General features: G+C 43.2%; 1 protein-coding gene across 1 annotated transcript; it reads left to right on the top strand.

The window, feature by feature from the left end:
• The first annotated feature begins 257 nt into the window (after positions 1-257).
• On the top strand, positions 258-25,093 carry LOC135558199 (anoctamin-5-like). Its single transcript, XM_064991932.1, has 23 exons — positions 258-615; positions 729-759; positions 8,648-8,707; positions 9,005-9,052; positions 13,890-13,960; positions 16,885-16,992; positions 17,658-17,726; positions 18,726-19,010; positions 19,095-19,214; positions 19,317-19,432; positions 20,045-20,179; positions 20,564-20,669; positions 20,981-21,041; positions 21,159-21,310; positions 21,402-21,476; positions 21,640-21,868; positions 22,127-22,305; positions 22,444-22,541; positions 22,739-22,860; positions 22,987-23,192; positions 23,369-23,571; positions 23,767-23,872; positions 24,072-25,093. The coding sequence occupies exons 2-23, from the start codon at positions 732-734 to the stop codon at positions 24,294-24,296; spliced, it is 2,802 nt and encodes a 933-aa protein (XP_064848004.1). The 5' UTR covers positions 258-615; positions 729-731; the 3' UTR covers positions 24,297-25,093.

Here is a 25,093-nt window from a genome sequence, read left to right as displayed (position 1 = left end):
AGTTTGCTTGGTGGACTGTGTTTCTTCACATAGCCCAAATTGAAGGAATTGAGTAGGCTCGTCAATTAGGCTCATATGGTTAGGCTGTACAAAATATCAATTCATTTGGTGAGATTTGAAGGGTTTTCAAAACCATATAAAATTGCCAAACATTAAATTTGAGGCCATTCACATGGGTAGCATAACCCTCACAGACAGAATTCCAATGCATGATGCACTAATTCCCAAGCGCTACTTGTGTGAATAGGCTACTTCTTTATGCACAATGATTTGCCGACAGAATGTGCTTGGTTTTGCCACTCCCTTAAATATGTATAGTGGCTAGAGAAGCAGTATGAGTGCAATCATAATATGATAGGATATGTGAAGACAATTTCGGGGCATTCTTTCAGCCAATAAATGCCGAAACGTTGATTTTGGTGTGAAACCCAAGCCTCAAACTCAAATACAGTGTGGCGAGGATCGAGTCGTGGGGTGGCATCCTCTCTCTCCGTCCTCACTTTCCCGAAAAAGCAGCTCCGTCCTTGTTGTCGGTGGAGATGAGAAGAATAACGGGAATGGCAAGGGAAGAAACTTTGATCGAAATGAAGAGCGCAATGGATTCGCAGATTGGAGGTAAAGAGCACATTCAGAGATTAGCCTATTTTGGTAATATACAAGGTAAACGTAGGCTATACCATAATCTTTGTTTTCATTGGCTATTAACAAGTTTACTATTGCGCTTTCAGAAAATGCTCAAGGAAACACAACCAACTAAAGGTTTGTTCTATCAGTTTTGTGACTGGAACTACCACTGTCTATTATTTGGGTTTGGAATAATGTTTTGCTAATGGTTTACTTGTGTCTGTGCCATATGTCACTATGTTAGTGTGCTACCTAGATGAGAGGCACATACAATGTTTAGCCTAAAGATGAGCACATTTCAGGGAATTTACATGTTATTTATAACAGATTATGTTTCGGGAACAGTTCCATGTGTTTGTACAATTGTACAACTAAATGTATAGTTCTGAAATGACTGAAAATACATGCGGTGACGTCATTCACATGCTGACAGGTCTACTGGGAGACAAATTTGAAGTTTGAGAAACTGACAAATTAAAGTAACTGTCCAGTGTCTCTATCTTTATATGAAATATGACCAATAATGAATTGCAATATGAGTGAAATAGTTGTCCTTCCAAAAAATGGCAATTAAGTGTGTTATGTGTTCTGTGTTGGAATGGTGTGGGCATAGCCCAACAACAGAATGGTGTGGGCATATACCGGTCCCAAAACATATTTACACTAGTAGACTGCTGATTGGCCATCTAGGATGACATCATCCTCTGTAAGGAAATAATATGCATTTTTGAAACGTCTGTTTGAGATACAGGTTTGAGGCAGGGTGTTTTTATAGTGTTTTTTCTCCTATTTATGCTTTGGCCACAAATACGAGTCAGCAACATTATTTGGGTATGAGTTATTCCAAACCCTTTTTAAAGAGATTTTTACTGGACAGTTACTTAAAGCCCATTGCAGAAGTCTGTAAAATGGCATGTATTTGGCAATTTCTTTGTTGATTTATACATCAGCATTCAAAGTGATCAGTATTGACCCCAAATAAGTTCAATATTATTCATAATGATGTAATTTCCAAGCAGGTTTGTGATTTTTTTTTAAATTGCAGATGGATGTCTTATTCGATGGAAGGTTGCTCTATTGTGCTAATGTATAGGCCTAGTAAAGCTGATGCAAGCGGCACTCTGCTTATCTATATCCCTTTATTGAAAATTGGCAGTATTTGTCACTCCACACTGCACAAGGAATGTCGCTTGAAACTGGCCATTGTTGTGTATATGCCCTCCCTATTAAACACCATAACTTCAGTATTGCTCTCAGTATTGCTCCCCTACGTCCTATGTTAACGTCCTATGTTAATGTTTTCTGTAAGATTTCATGGCAAAAAGGAAACAAGTTATAGGTAGACATCTGCAATGGTGTGCTAACAGACATTCCCAATACATGGCATGGGGTTGTCCTTAACTGTCTAATCATGGATTTGTAAAATCCAACACATATTGGATTGCTAATTGTTTTCAGTTATTCCCTAGTTTCAGGATGTGTCAAAGGGTGTCAGTAGACCTCTAATCCATATCTATAATCTTTGCTTTGTGTGGTGCCACACTGTCCCAAGGTAATACTCACATAACTACACGCTAGAGACCAGATAGTTGTTAACATTAAGTGCATGAACACTTAAACACAATTATCTGCTGATTGGCACTCAAGATAGAGAGACTATCTAGACAGGGAATATACCATGATGCTATGGACTGACTGAGCAGTCACTCACTGAAGAGATCTGTAGGGAGGAGTTGAACTGTAACAGTACTACTAATTTTCCAATTGTGCTTAGTGACAAATAGACATACATGTCAGAATATATGCAGAATATATTACAAGATCACATTTGTTATAACAAAAATGTCACATTTTCTCACAATTTGTGAGAATGTGGCAATGTGCCTATACAGAGTTGCCCACAGACCCGACTTGGTCTCCAAATACAGCCATCCACTGCATAATGTGTTAAGCTGTCATGGTAGCAAGGGTCCCTCTATGAAATGTTGCTGGTTGAGAGATAGCTCAGAAAATGTAGAGCTGCTGTGGGTAATAAATATATTTTGTTAAAATTACTTTGTAGGCTACAATTTATTATGTATGGCTTCACAGAAAGAAAAGTACTTGAGCATTCATAATGTCGACAGTAAAGCAGTTTCAATAATGCCACAGTAAATATGGTTTTGAGATATTGTTACATCCGTCTCTCCTCTGCTGGGAAATTAAGTGAGTTGGAGCAAGTTCATTGATGGATGGAAACAGTCCGGCATCCCTCCAACCTCTCTCACACTGTTTACATCCCTCTTAGCATCTCACCCCTATAGGGCGGCAGGTAGCCTAGTGTTTAAGAGCGTTGGGCCAGTAACTGAAAGGTTGCTGGTTTGAATCCCCGAGTTGATTAGGTGAAAAATCTGTTGATGGGCCCTTGAGCAAGGCACTTAACTTGAATTGCTCCTGTAAGTCACTCTGGAGAAGTGGGTCTTCTAAAATGTGAATGGAAACTGTAAATAGAAGATTCCTCAAACAAACTCTGCTGTCCATTTGACTTATTTTGTAGTACGGAAACAAGGCCAAGCGATGTGGTTCCACTATCTCTGAGCAATAGGCATTTATGCTCTTAATGTGAAGTAAATTGACTGAGCAAGGTTAATTTAAGGGCAATCTGTCACTTGCCCTTTGGTGTTAAGGCTCCTTGTTAGTAAAGATCCACAGTATGGCTGACTACCCACAGTGGGTCTAGATAGTGTGGAGTACTGTGTTGATAGACTGCCCTTTCACACCAACAAATTTGTGTTGGGTGTTATCAGGTAAACCCTTCCTGCACAATAACAAAAAATATCTATTTATATGTGCGTCTGTGTTGTGGATCACCATGTTGACAGTTTTATGTAGGGACTGAACGTGAATAGACTTCAGGTTCATCTGCATGTACAGTGCTATTACAAAATCATTTATTTTGATAGTTATTTTACCCACATGCTCACATTGGCTGTCTTGTTATGGCTCTCATGGCTCTAAATCATTTAAATTGTCAAAATAGTTGTACTGAAAGGTTCTGATAAGGCACTGTATTATTATCAAATACTAGGCCTGCTATTCTACAAACAACATCTCTCACTATCACAGTAAAACCTCTATTCATTCAAACTCAATGCTTCAAGTGATGAGACCGAAGCCTAAATAATAATCCTTGCATTACAGCACTCACCCTTAATCATTGATGATCTAAAAAAAAACGTATTAGATAGTTGTGTGGAGGGCAAGCCAGTGAAATCATTGTGGCTCACAGACTAGGGGGAGCCCCGGTGTTGCCATGGAAACTAGCTGAGTAATTATATTTTCTCTTTGATAGCTGAGTTAGACAGACTGTGGGCAGAATCTGAAAATCTGAATATTGGCGTGAGGGTTAACCCACTTCTCATTTCTGTTAGTGCACTGGATGATAAAAAACATTATATGTCTGGATTTTTCTCCTTTAACCTCCATTTGGTTATTATCCCTTCTTTGGTCTTCCACAATTACATTTCAATGGCCATGAGCAGATTAATATATAAATCTTGAGTAACATTGATCGATGCACTTGATCACAGTGGGCTTTGTGATTGTGTTGCTTTGTGGGTTTAGGAAGCTCTGTGCCAAAGCATTTCATGTTCTATCTCTGGGCTAACCTGGGCATCACATCTGAGTAGGCTAACAGGCAACAAGCTACAAAGAACAACAGTTTGTTTTCATGTACTCTGTCATATCCTCAGTGGCGATTATGCAGTAAACAACAAGGCCAAACGGTGCAGATGAGGAGAATTAGGGGAAGGACAAAATCTGTAATATTCTAACATTTCTACCCTTCCTCCTTATGCAAGAATGCCTCATTCAAACAGTATATTATTAGAAGGATGACATTTCATGTCTGTTTTAGAGAAGATAAAGTATGAATTCTGCTATCTGCTCTGCCCACGATCCCTCGCTGGGAGGGGCACCGGGGTATTGGTCCACTCTACTGATCTGACTTTCAGGGGTTTGTCAAGGCACAGTTCCTGTCTGGGACAAGGCCTATTGTATCCTGGAGATAAGAAAGGAGATTTTGTTTGTTTCATGTGCAGAAAGTCATCAACAGACGATGTGAGAATAGGGATACAAAACAGCTTTCCAACTGGGAAAAAACTGGTTGAATCAACATTGATTCCACATCATTTCAACAACAAAATGTAATGTGGTGACGCTGAATCAACGTGGAGAACTGATTGGATTTTTTAAAAGTCATCAACCAAAGGGAATTTAATATTTTTTTCATTGAATTTACAACCTAAATCCAATGACATGGTGTTTTGTTGATTTCACTGTTGAATTCATGTTAATTGACAACTCAACCAAATGTAAATCAAAACTAGATGTTGAAATGACGTCTGCACTCAGTGGGTTTCTACCTTTAGCACTGGGAGTATGTCCTCCCCCTAAACATAGACCCTATGCTGCTTAATTTAAAACATGCTAAATAAAATGTACTTAAAATCCTGAAGTTAGCATTTGGTGACTTCAGCAAGGTAAACAAAGGCAAAGCATGGATTGGTCTTTCTTCATACAGGGTAAGGAAACCAATGTAATTTCAGTGAGGTATCCTGTGTGTTGTCTTTCCCCTGAGAAAAGGAACTTGGGGATGATGTCAATAGTAAGGCTATTGGAGCCAGGAGTCATGTATTTTTGAGTCAGTCAAAAGAAGCCAGTCTGATATGTCATGGTGCTATTTTTAGTTGGAGCTACAAGGATGATAATAGTTTAGACATAATAGGTCACATCAGGCCATGGTAGCAACATAGTCACATTGTTGTGTATTCATTGTGTTTCCTAAAACACTAACATCTTTCAACAATAGGATGTATGTTGCACAAGCCTCACATGCTGGCCTTCTAGATGATCCATCTGCTGTATGTAGGGCCATAAGACATATGGCCGGTTATCGTACCATGTTGGTCAGGGGTGAATGAGAATGTTGTGAATGTATGTGGCCGACAGTGTTTCCCTGATAAACTAATCAGCTCTAGTTATGTGGGGGATGAATGACACATAATGGGCCACTGATTTCCATTTTGTACTTATTGACTTACAGTATATACAGACATATTGGAATGCTTTAACCTCTAGTCTAGAAATCCATCTAATTAAATAGCTAGCAACAGGGTACAGCATCACTGTGCAGCATCACAATGACTATTATAAACTGCCATTTTATCTATTATAAACTGTGAGAATCCCTGGCCTAACATGAGATGAGACTGAAGCACTTTTTTAGTTCATCAGAGAACAATTTCTCTTTCATCAATAAGCTTTCTCTGGTAGAGCCAACTGTAATATGATAATGATGCTCAGAGCCCTGGGTCTGGACACCACCCTCTGCAACTGGATCCTGGACTTCCTGATGGGCAGACCACAGGTTGTGGGGATAGGCAACAACACCTAATCCGCACTGACTCTTAACATGGGGGCCCCCAGGGGTGTCCTCGGCCCTCTGCTGTACTTCTTGTTCACCAAAGGCTGTGTGGCTTTGCACGACACCAACTCCAACATCAAGTTGCTGACAACACCACGGTTGTAGGCCTGATAACCTTCAATGATGAGTCTGCCTATAGGGAGGAAGTCAGTGAACTGGCATAGTGGTGCCAGGACAGCAACCTCTCTGTCAACATCAGCAAAACAAAGGAGTTGATTCTTGACTTCAGGAAGCAGAGGAGGGAACATTCCCCGATCCACATCAACGGGACTGCAGTAGAGAGAGTCACTAGTTTTATATTCCTCAGCATCCACATCACAGAGGACTTGTCATGGACCAACAACACCACCACTCTTGTCAAGAGGGTGCAACAGCGTCTCTACTTCCTAAGGCGGCTGAAGCAATTTGACATGCCACCCGCGGGTCCTCTCCAAATATTACAGTTGCACCATCGAGAGCGTCCTGACTATTTGCATTATGGCCTGGTACGGTCGGGATTTTCTCAGGCCAGACCGCAAGCCCCTTCTGAGGGTGGTGAAGACAGCCCAGCACATCACTGGAACCGTGCTGTCACCCTTCCAGGACATCTACTCAAAATGGTACCTGAGGAAGGCATGCAGCATCATCAAGCACTTCACACACCCGAGCCATCAACTGTTCACTTTATTACCATTGGGGAGACTATATCGTAGCATGAGGTCTGATACCAACAGGCTTAGAGACGGTTTCTATCTAAAAGCAATCAGACTTCTGAACACCTGAACTGGACTGACCACCTGCACTGACTCTCCTCAACTTAGCACACATGTACTCACTCACACACACAGTACCCCCCCCCCAAAGGTGCGGACTCCGGCCGCAAAACCTGACTCTATGAGGGAGGGTCCGAGTGGGCATCTAACCTCGGTGGCGGCTCCGGTTCGGGGCGTAGACCCCGCTCCGCTTGCTGATCCCTCCGTTTCTGTGGAACCGGACCGTGGATCGTCCCCGAAGGAACCAGACCACCGACCGCCACCGGAGGCTCTAGACCCTCTTCCGGACTGTGAAACGTCGCCGGAAGCTCTGGACTGGGAACTGTCGCCAGAAGCTCTGGACTGGGAACTGTCGCCGGAAGCTCTGGACTGGGACCTGTTGCCGGAAGCTCTGGACTGGGACCTGTTGCCGGAAGCTCTGGACTGGGAACTGTCGCCTGAAGCTCTGGACTGGGAACTGTCGCCGGAATCTCTGGACTGTGGAGGCGCACTGGAGGCCTGATGCGTGGGACCGGTACAGATGGCACCGGGCTGATGACACGCACCTCAGGGCAAGTGCGCGGAGGAGGCACAGGACGTACTGGACTGTGGAAGCACACTGGAGTTCTGGAGCGTACAGCTGCAACAACCCGTCCTGGCTGCATGCTCATTTTAGCCCGGCCAGTGCGGGGCGCTGGCACAGGACGCACTGGGCTGTGAAGGCGCACTGGAGACACGGTGAGTAGAACCGCATAACATGGTGCCTGAACAGTGACACACACCCCAGGGTGAGTGCGAGGAGGAGACACAGGACGCACCGGACTGGGGAGGCGCACCAAAGGCCAGATGCATGAAACCGGTGCACATGACACCAGACTGGTGTCACGCTCCTCAACACGCCCGCTCTGCAGCGCTCTCGACGCCAGCACCGGAATCTTGTGTCGAGCTCCTCACTCGACTCCCTGACTGGCTCTGGTTCACCCCTCGGCTCCGCCGACCACTCCGTGTGCCCCCGCCCCCCAAAAATTGGGGGGCTGCCGCTCGTGCTTGCGTCGAGTCCTATATTCCTGGTCTCGTCGCCGTTCCTCTCTCGCTGCCTCCGCCTGCTTCCATGACAGGGTCTTGTCCCCTGCCATTACCTCCTCCCAGGTCCAGGATATCCTCCACTCCTGGGCACGCTGCTTGGTCACTTGGTGGTGAGATCTTCTGTTACGTCCGTCGTTAGAAGGAGACCAAGGTGCAGCGTGGTAAGCGTACATCTTTCTTTATTAAGATGAATACCAACAAAAGAATACATGAACGTAACGTTCTGCAGGCTACCTAGTAACTGTGCAAAAACAAGATCCCACAAACTAGGGTGGAAAACAGGCTGCCTAAGTATGATTCCCAAATCAGAGACAACGATAGACAGCTGCCTCTGATTGGGAACCATACCCGGCCAACAAAGAAATAGAAAACTAGAATGCCCACCCAAATCACACCCTGACCTAACCAAATAGAGAAATAAACAGGCTCTCTAAGGTCAGGGTGTGACAACTGAGTCATTTACTTTATGTTCATATTCTTATCTTTTCTTATTTCTTATTGTTGTTGCATTGTCGAGAAGGAACCTGCAAGTATCCTGTACAAACGACTAATAAAACTTGAAACATGAATAACAGGGGATGCCCAGTAGCTGAAACAGAAGAGGAGAAGGTTCATTAGAGGAAAGTAGCCTAAAGCTCAGGCCTCGTATTACCATTTAAATCACTAACCAGATTGGCTTGGTCTGATGAAATACATAATTTACCAGGCTATCTAAAGGTTTATCTTTATCACTGGAAAGTAGACAGGTGCCACCGGTGGGAGCAGGTGACGCAGGTGCTGTTAGATCCTCACCAGCATCAAGGTGACAGCTTCTTTATGGCACATATAAAACTTGAATAATGTATTCCTGTCCTCACACTGCCATTTGCTGTGATTGAGCCAAACAGAAAATATATCAAACATATTTAACAGCTGGCCTGTTTCTTTGAGGCTAGTATGTCTGTGTCAGTGGTGGGTGTAAAAACAGATTGTTTTTCTGCTACTCTAGATATTATAATTCAGAATTTGTGTATTTGTGATATCATAAATCCATCTATCAATGTCCAGCAGCATATTGTTAAGCAGACTAACCCCTTTGTCCTGTGTCTCTCCTCTGAAGAAGATGGACCTGCTATGCTGACAGCATTCAGGATGATCCTATTAACAGGTACTGGCAGATGAAAGGCTTAATGTGACGCCTGTCTGTCCATCCATCCTTTCATCATCTCCTCTCCAAACCTCACCTCATAGTCAGTGGCTGTGTCTGTATGTACTGCTGTTGGTTACTCTGAGGCTTGTACTGTGCTTGTACTCTGCTCAGCCTCCCTCCCTTCATGCCAGTGGCTGCAGAGCCAGTGTGAGTCCTTTGGTCCTGTGTGAGTGAGTGCCAAGGCCCTGGGTTTACCAGTGGATCGCTCCATTTGATTTAGTACAAGAAACAAGGAAATTACATTTCAAATCCAATACGCTACATTAATTGAATTTACCTACACCATATTTGACATTTAAAATATATTTTTTTGTGTGATTTTGTTGGGATAATTTAATCTACGTGTATGCATCTCTCTGTTGATTATTTTATATTTCAGAAAGGGAAACATGAACAGAAACCTGCCAGATCTCTCCCTTTATAAAGAGCAAAGGCTAACTATGTTGGTAACCAGTTTATATAATAGCAATAAGACACCTCAGTGGTTTGTGGTTTATGGCCAATATACCACAGCTAGGGGCTGTATCTAGGCACTCTGCATTGCCTTGTGCATATCAACAGCCCTTAGCCGCAGACTTTATTGGTTTGTGATGAGTTGGACTCTGACTTTATTGCTTAAATGAATGTGAGTTATTCATCACTCCAGACTACCCACTGAAGGTACTGGTAGGTCAGCTACAGTAGGATGAGATGTTCTCTAGGACTTCATCAATGGGGTTATCAATGTCAGTTTAATTTAGCGTGTGCTGGAGACTACAGATGTGTTTACAGTAAGTTGGTGTTCTGCAGACAGTGGGTGTTATTTAATGTACATCTTCACTAGTGGATCTCCTACTATCTGAATGTGGGTCTAGTTCCAAGAGGTGGTACACTACATGACCAAAAGTATGTGGACACCTGCTCATCAAACATCTCACTCCAAAATCATGGGCATTAATATGGAGTGCGTCCCCCCTTTGGTGCTATAACAGCCTCCACTCTTCTGGGAAGTCTTTCCACTAGATGTTGGAACATTGCTGCGGGGACTTTCTTCCATTCAGCCACAAAAGCATTAGTGAGGTCAGGGACTGATGTTGGGCGATTAGGCCTGGCTCGCAGTCTGCGTTCCAATTCATCCCAAAGGTGTTCGATGGGGTTGAGGTCAGTCAAGTTCTTCCACACCAATCTCAACAATCTTCTGTATGGACCTTGCTTTGTGTACGGGGGCATTGTCATGCTGAAACAGGAAAGGGCCTTTCCCAAACTACTGCCACAAAGTTGGAAGCACAGAATCGTCTAGAATGTCATTGTATGCTGTAGCGTTAAGATTTTCCTTCACTGAAACTAAGGGGACTAGCCTGAACCATGAAACACAGCCACAGACCATTTTGCCTCCTCCACCAAACTTTACAGTTGGCACTGTGTATTGAGGCAGGTAGCGTTCTTCTGGCATCCGCCAAACCCAGATTCGTCCGTCGGACTGCCAGGTGGTGAAGCATGATTCGTGTTTCCACTGCTCCAGAGTCCAATGGCGGCAGGCTTTACATCACTCCAGCCGACGCTTGACATTGCGCATGGTGATTTTAGGCTTGTGTGCAACTGCTCTGCCATGGAAACCCATTTTATGAAGCTTCTGACAAACAGTTATTGTGCTGACATTGATTCCAGAAGCAGTTTGGAACTCAGTAGTGAGTGTTGCAACCGAGGACAGACGTGCTTCAGCACTCAATGGTCCCGTTCTGTGAGCTTGTGTGGCCTACCACTTTGCGGCTGAGCCGTTGTTGCTCCTAGATGTTTGCACTTCACAGAACTTACAGTTGACAGGGGCAGCTCTAGCAGAGCAGAAATTGTAAAAGGTGGCCTCCTATTATGGTGCCACGTTGAAAGTCACTGAGCTCTTCAGTAAGGCCGTTCTACTACCAAAATTTGTCTTTGGAGATTGTATGGCTGTGTGCTCGATTTTTATGCACTTCATACAACGGGTGTAGCTGAAATAGCCGAATCCACTAATTTGAAGGGGTGTCCACATACCTTTGTGTGTGTATTTATGTGTTAAACCATACTGTGGTAGTTTTATTTGAGGATATGTGTTCCCCATAGTATTCATTTTTGAAAACATTGAAAAATGTCTGTTGCTTGGGTGCTGAGGTGTATGTGAACGTATATATACTATAAGTATACTATACTGTGTGTTTCTGCATGTGTGTGGATGTGCTGCTATCTGTAAATGTCTAATAAAAGTGGCCTTGTCTGTCTTTGCTAACACACTCCCTCTCTCTCCGTGTTTGCTCAGCTCGGGACTGTTAGCAGTACAATCACCACAGCTTGGTACAACTTCTGTGACCTTCATAGGGGTTAGGGAGGCTTCTGCTCAGACTCATCTGGCTGGCTGGCAGTCTCAACATCATTCCTTCCTCATGAGTTGTCTCTATAATTTACCTCTCAGCTGTACAGAGCTGCTCCCTCAAGCCTCTCATTGGCTTGCAAGGCACTCAGTAAAATTCTGGTTCTTAAAAAATATCCTCCTCATCCAATGGAAGAAAGGCTCAGGGCAGAACAAGTCCTTCCTGTGGTAAGCTAGATTGTGTTATGTCTGAGGGAACTACAGGGCCTCTAACTGGGCTGCTGCCCCCTCCCCCATCCCTCCGTGCACGTAGAGGCCTAACCTCCCCCACGGGAAGTGCTTGTTTCCCAGCATTCAGAAATAACCAGGAGGCAGGCAGCGCTGCAACATGAGCACATTCCCACTAGCAGGGTCTGCCAGGCTGGGGGAGTGCTCTGCTCTGCTGCTGGAATGCTGTGTGTTTCTGTTTGTGTGTCTCCAGATGGAAAGTGTGATTTTATGATAGTGGGTCTTTATAGGTATATGTGTTTAGTTCTTTCCCCTAGTTTTATGTCTGAGAGCTCTTGGGAGAGTGAGTGTCTTCATGTCTATTTCACCATGCTGTTGCCCTGAGGGCAGTCCATGTCAACACAGTGTTGTGTTGGGGTATTCTGACATCTGACCACAACACAGTTCCACTGACAGACTAATGCTGTTTTCTTCACATCAGCAATCCCTGCTCTCAATATAGAACTATTGTGTAATAGGAGGGAGACCGACTTTATCATCTGCAAAATCATTGGCAAATCTATAGAGAAGGAATGTGGATGGAAACAGAGGAATGGGTCATGGGATTTCATGTAGTGTATATGGGATTTCAAGTAGTGTATCTGATGACATTACCAAGTAATTGTTGTTAAATAACATAGCTTTATTTTTCCAGGATTCATTTAGCCAGTTGACTGTATGTAGTGAAGGTATCATACACAGTGAACAAGTTTGACAACATACACTAGATATGAAAATGTATCTCATTAAGACCTATTAGGCTAATTGGTGTGATGAAGCTGGAATAATTATGCTTCTGGACTAGTGAAGTAAAATATTTAGACAAACAACCCATTGCTTTCTCTCTCTCTTAAATAAATGAGTAGATACACATATCACTATGTAATTTGTACATTGTAAATAGTTTTCTGTTAGAGGCCATCCTTAGACCTCTGGGCACAGACCACAGTTCAAAGTACATTTTTTATTTACATTTGGTTGAGTTGTCAACTAACGTGAATTCACCATGACATTGGATTTAAGTTCAAAGGTAGGTGAAATAGAGATGAAATTCCCTTACGTTGATGTCTTTTTACAAATCCAATCAGTTTTCCATGATGATTCAATGTCATCACATTAGATTTTCTTTTCTTGAAATGATGTGAAAACAACATTGATTCAACCAGTTTTTGCCCTGTGGGATAGATGCAAGGACTGACCTTCCAAGATATCATCAAAGTTTTAACCATGTTATGAGGCTATACAGTGTTTGTTTACATTTACAATGTTTACAAACATTGGATTAAATTAATTTATGTTTTGGGTTCTGATGGGGTTTGACAGTTAAACTAAGCTCATGAGGCATTTTTAAGTAATCAAGAATCAATGGACTCATATATAGTATACCATTATACTATAGTCCAAAATGTATGTCCAGTTGAATTCGGAAGTTTACATACACGTCAGACAAATACATTTAAACTCAGTTTTTCATTTAATCCTCGTAAAAATTCCCTGTTTTAGGTAATTTAAGATCACCACTTTATTTTAAGAATGTGAAATGTCAGAATAATAGTAGAGAGAATGATTTATTTCAGCTTTTATTTCTTTCATCACATTCCCAGTGGGTCAGAAGTTTACATACACTCAATTAGTATTTGGTAGCATTGCCTTTAAATTGTTTAACTTGGGTCAAATGCTCCCAAGGATGAACTAGACTTGTGGAGGTCTACAATGATTTTTCTGAGGTCTTGGCTGATTTCTTTTGATTTTCCCATGATGTCAAGCAAAGAGACACTGAGTTTGAAGGTAGGTCTTGAAATACATACATTGGTACACCTCCAATTGACTCAAATAATGTCAATTAACCTATCAGAAGCTTCTAAAGCCATGACATCATTTTCTGGAGTTTTCCAATCTGTTTAAAGGCACAGTCAACTTAATGTATGTAAACTTCTGACCCACTGGAATTGTGATACAGTGAATTATAAGTGAAATAATCTGTCTGTAAACAATTGTTGGAAAAATTACTTGTGTCATGCACATAGTAGATGTCCTAACCGACTTGCCAAAACTATAGTTTGTTAACAAGAAATTTGTGGAGTGGTTGAAAAACAAGTTTTAATGACTCCAACCTAAGTGCATGTAAACTTCTGACTTCAACTGTAGCAACTGCAGATCGCCCCTTTCAACTCATCTCTGCTCGTGTTTCTTTTCTCTACACAGAGGAATGTTATGGCCACAGTCATAATAACTCTATAGAGGACGGAGGAACACAGCTACCTGGACACACAGAGGTGAGTTTCACACATTTCACTGTAAGGTCTCCACCTGTTGTATTCGGCGCACGTGACAAATAAACGTTGATTTGAGTCCCATGACCCCATGTTGACCTGCCTGGACACTCCTTTCCCTCTACATTAACTATCCCTGCCCTAGATGACTTCCCAAGCTCTCTGTGCTGTAATGCAGCAGTGTTCTGCAATGCAACGGGCAAATTAATTGAAAGCTTTTGAAGGTATACTGGATTAGTAGATTCATTTTTGCACTTATGTGTGTACATCGCTGTAAGAAATGTATGATTATGTGCTTGTTTTTAGTCTTCGTCCACATGCTTGATTGATCCTCATCCGTGATCAATATTCTTCATCAATAGTGAGTGTGTATTGAAAAGAGGTTGTTTTGCATGCCTTTGTGTAACTTGCCTATGTTGGTAACAACTGACCTCTTTCTACTACATTTCTCATTGTTCAGTCACAAGACCTCAGTGTCTCTCAGAGAGCTCCTCTCTTTATCAGATCTCCCCCGGCAATAAGCACAGACTAAACTACTGCCTACAGAGGGAATATGACTGTGTCTGTGTCCGTGTCCGTGTTCTCTATCCAGCATCTGTTGTTCAAGAACGAGGGAACTTGAACACTTTCTCTCTCACTCATATTCAAGCGTGCTTTGACACATGAAGGTGGAAGGCCATACATTTCAAATTGTTCTAATATGCTTTCGCCAACCTAATTCTGTTGATGATCTTGGGAATTGTATGCTGTATCCACACCCTGTTTCCTTCCTCCTTGTTTGTGGGTGTGGGGGCTGATAAACAAAAAGGGGAGGGGCTCTGTTTCTATTCCCGACCACAGTGTGTCCTCCAGAGCCAGGATACTACTGAATTTAGGGACACGCCTGTGCTTTATTGCTAATTGGACAGAAGCGCTTTTCCTCCTAGTCCCATGATGAAACTGACCCCACACAATCCTTTTTCACAAATGAGGTTCAAAAGATGATGTAATACCTGGAATTGGTGAACATAATCTTAGCCGATTGGATCAAGAAAAGCCATTTTCCTCCACTCCAGGTCCAAGGCTGTGTCGATAAGGTTTTTTCCCCTCTGTCGTCCTGGCTGCAGAGCATAGCACTGTAAATACTTAGCTGTGTTTACATACCCTACATTATTCATCTCATAGGTATACGTATATACTGTTCTCTATATCATCTACTGCATCCTTATGTAATACATGTATCACTAGCCACTTTACCTATGCCACTTTGTTTACATACTCATCTCATATGTATATACTGTACTCGATACCATCTACTGTATCTTGCCTATGCTGCTCTGTACCATCACTCATTCATATATCTTTATGTACATATTCTTTATCCCCTTACACTTTTGTATAAGACAGTAGTTTTGGAATTGTTAGTTAGATTACTTGTTGGTTATTACTGCATTGTCGGAACTAGAAGAACAAGCATTTCGCTACACTCGCATTAACATCTGCTAACCATGTGTATGTGACAAATAAAGGTTTTCTTCCAGAATGGTCCTGTATTTGGCTCCATCCATCTTCCCATCAATTTTAACCATCTTCCCTGTCCCTGCTGAAGAAAAGCAGGCCCAAACCATGATGCTGCCACCACCATGTTTGACAGTGGGGATGGTGTGTTGTGGTTGATGAGCGATGAGCTGTGTTGCTTTTACGCCAAACATAACGTTTTGCATTGTTGCCAAAAAGTTCAATTTTGGTTTCATCTGACCAGAGCACCTTCTTCCACATGTTTGGTGTGTCTCCCAGGTGGCTTGTGGCAAACTTTAAACAACACTTTTTATGGATATCTTTAAGAAATGGCTTTCTTCTTGCCACTCTTCCATAAAGGCCAGATTTGTGCAATATACAACTGATTGTTGTCCTATGGACAGAGTCTCCCACCTCAGCTGTAGATCTCTGCAGTTCATCCAGAGTGATCATGGGCCTCTTGGCTGCATCTCTGATCAGTCTTCTCCTTGTATGTCTTCCAGTCTTCTCCTTGAAAGTTTAGAGGGACGGCCAGGTCTTGGTAGATTTGCAGTGGTCTGATACTCCTTCCATTTATCGCTTGCACAGTGCTCATTGGGATGTTTAAAGCTTGGGAAATCTTTTTGTATCCAAATCCGGCTTTAAACTTCTTCACAACAGTATCTCGGACCTGCCTGGTGTGTTCCTTGTTCTTCATGATGCTCTCTGCGCTTTTCACGGACCTCTGAGACTATCACAGTGCAGGTGCATTTATACGGAGACTTGATTACACACAGGTGGATTGTATTTATCATCATTAGTCATTTAGGTCAACATTGGATCATTCAGACATCCTCACTGAACTTCTGGAGAGAGTTTGCTGCACTGAAAGTAAAGGGGCTGAATAATTTTGCACGCCCAATTTTTCAGTTTTTGATTTGTTCAAATTTTTCTAAATATCCAATAAATGTCATTCCACTTCATGATTGTGTCCCACTTGTTGTTGATTCTTCACAAAAAAATACAGTTTTATATCTTTATGTTTGAAGCCTGAAATGTGGCAAAAGGTCGCAAAGTTCAAGGGGGCCAAATACTTTCGCATGGCACTGTACCTCTTTGCTTGCCATAGTTGAGGGCTACGTTTAGCATAATGATAGGCATGCCTTCACTGGAAAATGTCCAGGATCCACTGCCTCCTAACTCCTATTCATAAGAGTTACATAAGACAAACCGCACAAAAGAGAGAAAGTCCACAATCGTTACAAAATAAATCTGTTTATTTAATTTTGGGCGTGTCCAAAACCATATACTAAACTACTACCATGTACTTTTAATGTGCTTCTAACGTACATCGTCACATTCAGTAAGCAGATGTTCTCTGTTCATAGGAGGAGGAGAGAAATAGTTTGTGTGGGTTAGTGTTCTGACACTCTTCTCTGTCTGCCCTCCAGACTGACAGACTACAGCAGAACAAAGACACCGTGTTCTTCAGGGACGGGGTTCGCAGGATTGACTTCATACTGTCGTACCTAGATGACAAGGATGGAGAGAAGAAGCAGGTGGGCAGCATAACGCACCATCATCAACACAGAGACAGAGAGCATTGTGTGGTTACAGAGAGACACATGGCAGTTTATCAACACGTACATGACATCACAGAGCCTTAACCTTGGAGTGGTCAGGTTTGCTTTGAGCCTGACTGGCTTCAGTAAGAACACAGATATTTTAGTTTTCCGTTGCAAAACGTTTTGTCACAGTGAAGACAGTGTCTGGGGTCAACTGGCCACGTGACCATGACTCATAATCAGCCTGAATCAGTGCGGTAAAGAGGAGAAGGTGGCTAAAAGGAAGTGGCTGACAAGTTCCCAGTGGTTGAAACTTTGTTGTTGGGGTAATTGCATCACCTCTTTCTTGACAGAGAAGCAAAGATTTCATTCCACAGACAGACCACAGACAGATCACATTTCATTATTACCAGGCCCTCTATCTTCTGATTTTTGGACTTTGAGAATGCTGTGACTGGTGCCAGGCAGTCTTTCAACAGAGCTTCTACAAGACCAAAATGGATTATGAGAATGAATGGGGAAGTTAGAATACAAGGATGGATGGAACGATAAAGTAATAGCAGCGATGATAGAGGGGGAGATACAAGGAAAAATGCTTTTCTGCCCTGGTCCTTGCTATAGCTTAAAGTGCATGTGTGTCTGTCTCTGTATTTGTACAGGAGAGGAGGAGGGAGTTTGAGGCCAACCTTAAGAAGGCTGGACTGGAGCTTGAGACTGAGGACAAATCGGTGAGTTACCCAGCCGTGGCACGCTGGCGTCCTCTAGTGGTCATCATGCAGCAGCACATCACATTACTGCAAGGTGGGGCATGTCTCAGCAGAGCTTTCTTATAGGGGAATTCCACTCAACAGTCTTCTTTCCTAAGTGGTAGAAGGGTGTTTAACGTATACTGAGTGTACAAAACATTAGGAACACCTGCTCTTTCCACGACATAGGTGAATCCAGGTGAAAGCTTACCTTATATGATCCCTTCATTCAATGTAGATGAAGGGAAGGAGACAGGTTAATTAAAGAAGGATATTTAAGCCTTGAGACAATTGAGACATGGATTGTGTATGTGTGCCATTCAGAGGGTGAATGGGCAAGACAAAAGATTTGAGTGCCTTTGGATGGCGTATGGTAGTACGTGCCGGGTGTACAGGTTGGTGTGTGTCAAGAACTGCAACGTAACTGGGGTTTTCACACTCAACAGTTTCCTGTGTGTATCAAGAATGTTCCACCACCCAAAGGACATCCAGCCAACTTGACACAATGCAGTCGTTTACACCACCACGTTTACACCACCACCTCCGTTGTTATTGACTGGAGTCCTTGTAAGGAATGGAAACAAAGACCTGAAATCGGTCTATACATTGACAAAATGTATAGAATTGCATGAACATTTGCTTTAAACCTGCAACCTTCTCTCCACTTACAAGAGATGTGTGAACATTGTTAACTTAAAGTCCATGCCCCGATGAAATGAGGCTGTTCTGGGGACAAAAGAAAATAACTCACTATTAGGAAGGTGTTCCTAATATTTTGTACCCTCAGTGTTTCTATGTTTTCTTTACAAATTTTTAGGTGAAAAGGTGTACTATATTCAAATGGAAAATGTAGAAAATATGATAAATGTTATATAATTATTAAATGTACTCAATATTTTCAATGATTCCTCTGTTTTTTGCTTAAATGATATGGTCAGTCAAATTGCCTCTCTCTGTCCTCTCTCAACTCATTCCTCTTAGGACTCAGATGATCTGAAAACGTACTTCCTGAAGATCCACGCCCCGTGGGAGGTGTTGGCCACCTACGCTGATGTGCTGAAGATCAAGGTTCCCTTTAAGGAAAGCGACATCCCCCACGGACAGGACGTTCCCCTGGAGTGGCTCTCCCGACCGTTCCGCCTGCCAGAGAAGGTGATGCGCCCCCAGCCTGACTACTTCACCTCTCCATTTGATAAGGACAAGATAGACTTCTTCCTCATCAAAAACCAAGACACCTTCTTCCCCCCCTCCACACGCAACAGAATAGTGAGTACAGTATCTTAACACAGAATCCAGCGACACACACACACACACACACACACACACTGATCTGATGTCCCTTCCTGTCAGGTGTACTACATCCTGTCTCGCTGTCCGTACCATAAAGAGGACCGCAAGGAGACAGACAAGAAAGGTATCAAGCGGTTGCTGAACAACGGGACCTACACCTCAGCCTTCCCACTTCATGATGTAAGAAACACGTGACGCCCCAAGCCCCATAGATTTCATGTGAGGATGTCAGGTTTATTTCTAAACTGGAGCTGATTATTCTCCTGTCCTCTATGCTGTCAGTGTCGATACTGGGAGAGGAACACAAATGAGCAGTGTGAGAGCGAACGCTACCACCTCTATAAGAATTGGGCTCGATTCCTCTGTTTCTACAAGGAGCAGCCCCTCAACCTCATCAGGTGAGACATCGGTTGGACGTCGGTTACATTTCCCCTATGCATATACACAAAGATCTACGTCTATAACAGGGGGAAGGAGGGGGGTGAACTCAGTCCGGCTTTAAACTTACTCTTGAAAGTTGTAATAGTAGAATGCACAAGGTACAATTTCTAAATAGGGTAGTACATCATCAGTTCCTCTTATCATGTCAGTCATTGCATATCTTAGAGAGCTATTTATAACTTGTCAGAAATGTCAGCTGACGTTTTTTATTTCGTTTTTTTAGCCCATTGATATTGTTGTAATAATTGTTGTCACTCAAATATCACATGAACACACATTAGACATGACAAAATGTATAGAATTGCATGAAATTTTGCTTTAAACCTGCAACCTTCTCTCCACCTACAAGAGAGGTGTGAACAGTTTATACCATGAACAGTCCCTGTGCCCATAGAAATAGATGTGGTGTGTGTGCATGCGCAGGGGAGATGCAGGATGTCCCCCAATGATGGAAGGGGGGCCCCCGAGATACAAAGTTTGGGAACCCCTGATCTATAGCACCATGCAAATACTAAGTGTCCCTACTCCCTAATGCCAAATAAGTTGAATTATGTCTGTGTTGTTAACAGGAAGTATTATGGGGAGAAGATTGGGATCTACTTTGCCTGGCTGGGCTTCTACACAGAGATGTTGTTCTTTGCTGCGGTCATGGGGGTCATATGTTTTACCTATGGTGTGCTAAGCTACGATGGCAATTTAACAAGGTTAGTACCACCAGGGGGCAGAAAGGTGCCTTATTTGAAAAATAGGAAAACAGTTAATTGGCTGCATTTAAACAGGCAGCCCAATTCAAATATTTCGCCAAATTATTGTCAGAAGACCTGATATTGAATTATTGGGCTGCCTGTTTAATCACAGCCATTGAATCATGCCTAAGTGGGCTATCATACACACACACACCTAATGGTGTGTAGTAAGTATATTAATAATAATTGTGTAAAAAAAATGCAATCTTTGTTGTTGCACATCCAACAGTACACTAAATCACACAACTTTGTCAGTCTATACAGGACATGTAAAGTCACGTCATATCAAATGTATTAATGTTCTTTCCCACTTTATATTCTTCCTATTTATCTCCCCCACAGTAAGGAGATCTGTGACCCCAGCATTGGAGGGAGTACTGTGATGTGTCCGCTGTGTGATAAGAAGTGTAGTTACTGGAAGCTCAACTCCACATGCCTCTCATCCTGGGTAAAGGAACATACACATGTTATTCTGTCATTCAGTCACAACGTAATCTTTCCTAAAATGGCTAATCATAATCTCTTGATGATTGGCCATTACATCTAATTCTTGATGGCTCCTCACACTTAAAGAAATTATGGCTGTGAATATTGTGTGTGATTAGCTTATTGTTATATTGTTTAAACCATCCTGTCAATCAAAGCCAGTGAATTCTCCCATGCTGAGTGTGCAGTATGTCATCTTGCTGTGGCCAAAGCACAGCATGTCATTTCCTCTGGGTGGTTAGGACCTCATCCTGTCTCATGTCCCTCTTCCAGCAATCCCATCTGTTTGATAACGAGGGGACAGTGTTCTTTGCCATGTTTATGGGGATCTGGGGTAAGTGTCTGTCCACTCTGTTGTTACTGTATTAACCTGTTGGAGAATTACAGTACATCCCCTGTGAGGGAGACAGACGGTTACTGTTAGAGTGTAATGACCCTGTCGGTTCTGCAGTGACTCTGTTCCTGGAGTTCTGGAAGCGGCGCCAGGCCCAGTTGGAGTATGAGTGGGACCTGGTGGATTTCGAGGAGGAGCAGCAGCAGCTCCAGATCCGCCCGGAGTTTGAGACCAAGTGCACTGACCAGAGACTCAACCGGATCACCCAGGTACGGGCTGCCAGCTGGTTATTACACACAAAATTCTAAAGTGTTCAATGTAAACTACTGACTGGGCTTTCCGTTATTTGTTATTGTGCAGGAAATGGAGCCATACCTACCCCTCCCCAAAAAGTGTGGTCGCTTTTGCCTCTCCGGTGTTACTGTTCTGTTCTGGGTAAGCCAACATACTACATCAACTCTGTGTGTCTGCAAGCATTTGTTCGCGAGTGTGCAGTATACTGTATGTGCGCTGTATGTGTGCTGTATGTGTGCTGTATGTGTGCTGTATGCGTGCTGTATGTGTGCACTGTAGCATGTGGATTTTGTATTCTCCACAGATGCTTCTGATTGTGGCCTGTATCACTGGGGTGATAGTCTACAGGCTGGCTGTGTATGCAGCCTTCGCCAGCATCATGAAGGACAGCCCCACTAAGAAGATCCATCTGGTGGGCTCTCTCATCACCCCGCAGCTCGCTACCTCTGTCACCGCCTCCTTTATCAACTTTGTCATCATTATGATCCTTAACTTCTTCTATGAGCGAGTGGCCATCTGGATCACTGATATGGGTGAGGAGGAGTAGCTCGCTATCATGGCGATTAGATCAGGAGGAGCAGGAAATGCAGGGAGATGGAACACAGATGGCACATCAAGTTAAAGTGATGTTTACCCCAGGTCACATTAGCTACCCATTTCCTGCTCATTTCTTTTTAAAATATTTTCTCTCCTTTAAAGATTCACTCATACCTCAGCAGTACTTTGCACCGTTAGTTTAGGTAGCTGGTGTTCCCTGAATGCCTTTGACCTCCAACTACTTGCTCCAACAGAAATTCCCAAGACACATCTGGAGTATGAAAACAAGTTGACAATGAAGATGTTCCTCTTCCAGTTTGTCAACTACTATTCTTCATGTTTCTACGTGGCCTTCTTCAAGGGCAAGTTTGTGGGTTACCCAGGCAACTACACGTACATGTTTGGCAAATACAGCAGGCTGAGGAACGAGGAGGTGAGCTTTGTCACACAGCATCTACAGTATATGAACACATTTTACTATATGAAACTCACACCTTTTGAAGAATAAACTACAGTATTTATGTTTAGATCTCAAACCTAACTGTTAAACACCCACTGCAACTTGTCCCAGTGTGACCCAGGAGGCTGTTTGATTGAGCTGACCACCCAGCTGGTGATCGTCATGACAGGGAAGCAGGTGTGTGGGAACATCCAGGAGGCCCTACTACCGTGAGTTTCACTGACCTCTGTGCTACTTCTGATAGACTGCGAAATGTACCTCGATGACCTTTCAGTTGCATATCTACTCCACCATTGGGTGTGAACAAGCTTGAACTTGTTAAAGATGTCTGACATTCAGTATGTAATTTGTACACGTGCCCACCTCAGAGTTCAGTATTCTCTTGATCTATATTATATCCTGTCAGGCTGCTGAGGAACTGGTGGTGCAGCAGGAAGGCCCGGAAAGACCAGTACAGCCGCTGGGAGCAGGACCACGACCTGCAGAACTTCAGCCAGCTGGGCCTGTTCTATGAGTACCTGGAGATGGGTAAGAAGGCCCTTAACCCACTTCACTCTCTTCCCACATAGACAGGAGACTATGTATGGCTGTTCATCAACATTATCTCTCTCTCTCTCTCTCTCTCTCTCTCTCTCTCTCTCTCTCTCTCTGCAGTAATCCAGTTTGGCTTCATCACTCTGTTTGTGGCCTCTTTCCCCCTGGCCCCCCTGCTGGCCCTCTGTAACAACATCCTGGAGGTCAGAGTGGACGCCTGGAAGTTCACCACCCAGTTCCGCCGGCCTGTTGCGGCCAAGGCCCACAACATCGGAGCATGGCAGGAGATCCTCAATGTAGTGGCCATCTTGTCCGTTGTCACCAATGTGAGTAGGATTAAATGTTATTAGGCTGTAGCCACGTTGTTATCAGGTGTTCAAATCTATGTCTTTATTGTTAAACAGACCCATTTTACAATTCATATATACTGTATAATCAAAATACAATAATTCAATAGTTCAATGTGTCTTGGATCTCCTCTCATGCTCTCTCATCTCCCCAGGCATTCATCATGGCCTTTACTTCAGACATGATCCCCCGCCTGGTCTACCTGTATGCCTACCACCCTGGCTCTGAAGCCACCATGAGTGGCTACATCAACAACAGCCTGTCAGTGTATGACATCTCCCAGATCCCTCTCCTCAGTACGCCCGAGGAGGGGGCGATTCCTGCCTGGTTCAACAGCTCCTTCATCACCACCTGCAGGTGGGAAGCGACTGCAATGCCAGGCCACTCACTTGCACATTTAAATACCCTTTGTCTTGACTTCACTTGACGTCTTGACTATGAAGCTGTGATTGTATTAATCCAGATGTTTACAGAGGACAGGTCAATTCTTGGCGTTTAGCACTAGTGTATGTAGTTGTTGTGTCCCGGCATTAGTCCTATATGTTGTCTCAGGTACCGTGACTACCGCTACCCTCCAGGCCACCAGAGGCAGTACTCCCACACTATGCAGTTCTGGCACATCCTGGCAGCCAAACTGGCCTTCATCATTATCATGGAGGTAAGACATCCAAAATATGTGTATAGAACACAGCACATCTCTCCACTCTAAACCAGCAGGTGCTCTCTCCATTATATACAGTATGCAGCAGAGCCCAATCTTTGCTATCACTGTCTTTCAACATGTTATCATCTGTACTTCATAAGGTGAGTGTGTGATAATGATATGCTCTGTAAAAACCCTCTTCCTTTCCCATCAGCACGTGGTGTTTGTGGTGAAGTTCTTTGTGGCCTGGCTGATCCCGGATGTGCCATCCGAGGTGAAGGCTCGGATCAAACGGGAACGTTACCTCATCCAGGAATACCTGCACAACTACGAGGTTGAGAAGCTCAAGATCCAGCTGAGTCAGAGTTTTGTCATTGAACCCAAACCTGGGGTCTGCACTGCCACCAACATGCATGACGTGTTATCGGAGTGCCTGTAGGCCCCAAATCAGTAACTCACACCCACCTGGCTAACCTAACTGGGAGGGTGTTGCTGTGAAGTCTCCTCCACTGATGGCAAACAGAAGTACAATAGAGGGCTTCTGTCAGTGGTTGCAATCCTATGAACTGTTTCTCTTTGTTTTGTTGTTTGTTTATTTTCTAATGAGCAGCTAGCAGATTTCAACCTTTTCGCCTATATTAGGACTTTCATTGGAGGCAGGGATGGAATAATTTGATCGATGACCTCATCTCGTCACCTTTTCTCAGCGTCCAATGCTGTTGCAATGCAAGCTCCTATTGTTCAGCTTGCTTCATATCTTCTGTGCAATGATGTTTCTTGCAACTGATTCAGTCATTCAGTGCCAGTGTTGATTGTGATGGGATATTATGGAATCCTACAAAAGTATGTGCCAACTTGTTAAATGCTATTGGGATTCTTGATATTGTACCAGACAATATACAGCTTCTTGAAAAAAATGTAATATAATGCTCACCTTATCCACAATGTCATAATATGTTACTAACATATCCAGCAAAGACTGCCAAAGATATCCCATGGCTTTTATCGGCAGCTATCTAATGAATTACCTTTAAAGTCATATGTGTGTTTGATAGAATGTAACATATAAAATCTAATTTATTTGCCTTCAAGTGTTGGCATGTTATCTGCTTCAATTTGGCTGTAACTGGGCTACATTAAATGTGATGTGTTTTCCTTTCATTAATGTCATGTATTTGAAATATTTTCATGGGAGTCAATGTAAAAACTGTCAATTAAAGGCCCAATGCAACCGTC

Source organism: Oncorhynchus masou, chromosome 2 (genome assembly GCF_036934945.1).
Source record: "Oncorhynchus masou masou isolate Uvic2021 chromosome 2, UVic_Omas_1.1, whole genome shotgun sequence".
Lineage (NCBI taxonomy): Eukaryota > Metazoa > Chordata > Actinopteri > Salmoniformes > Salmonidae > Oncorhynchus > Oncorhynchus masou.
Note: the sequence above shows the minus strand (reverse complement) of the source record. Positions and strands in the feature narration are given on the sequence as shown.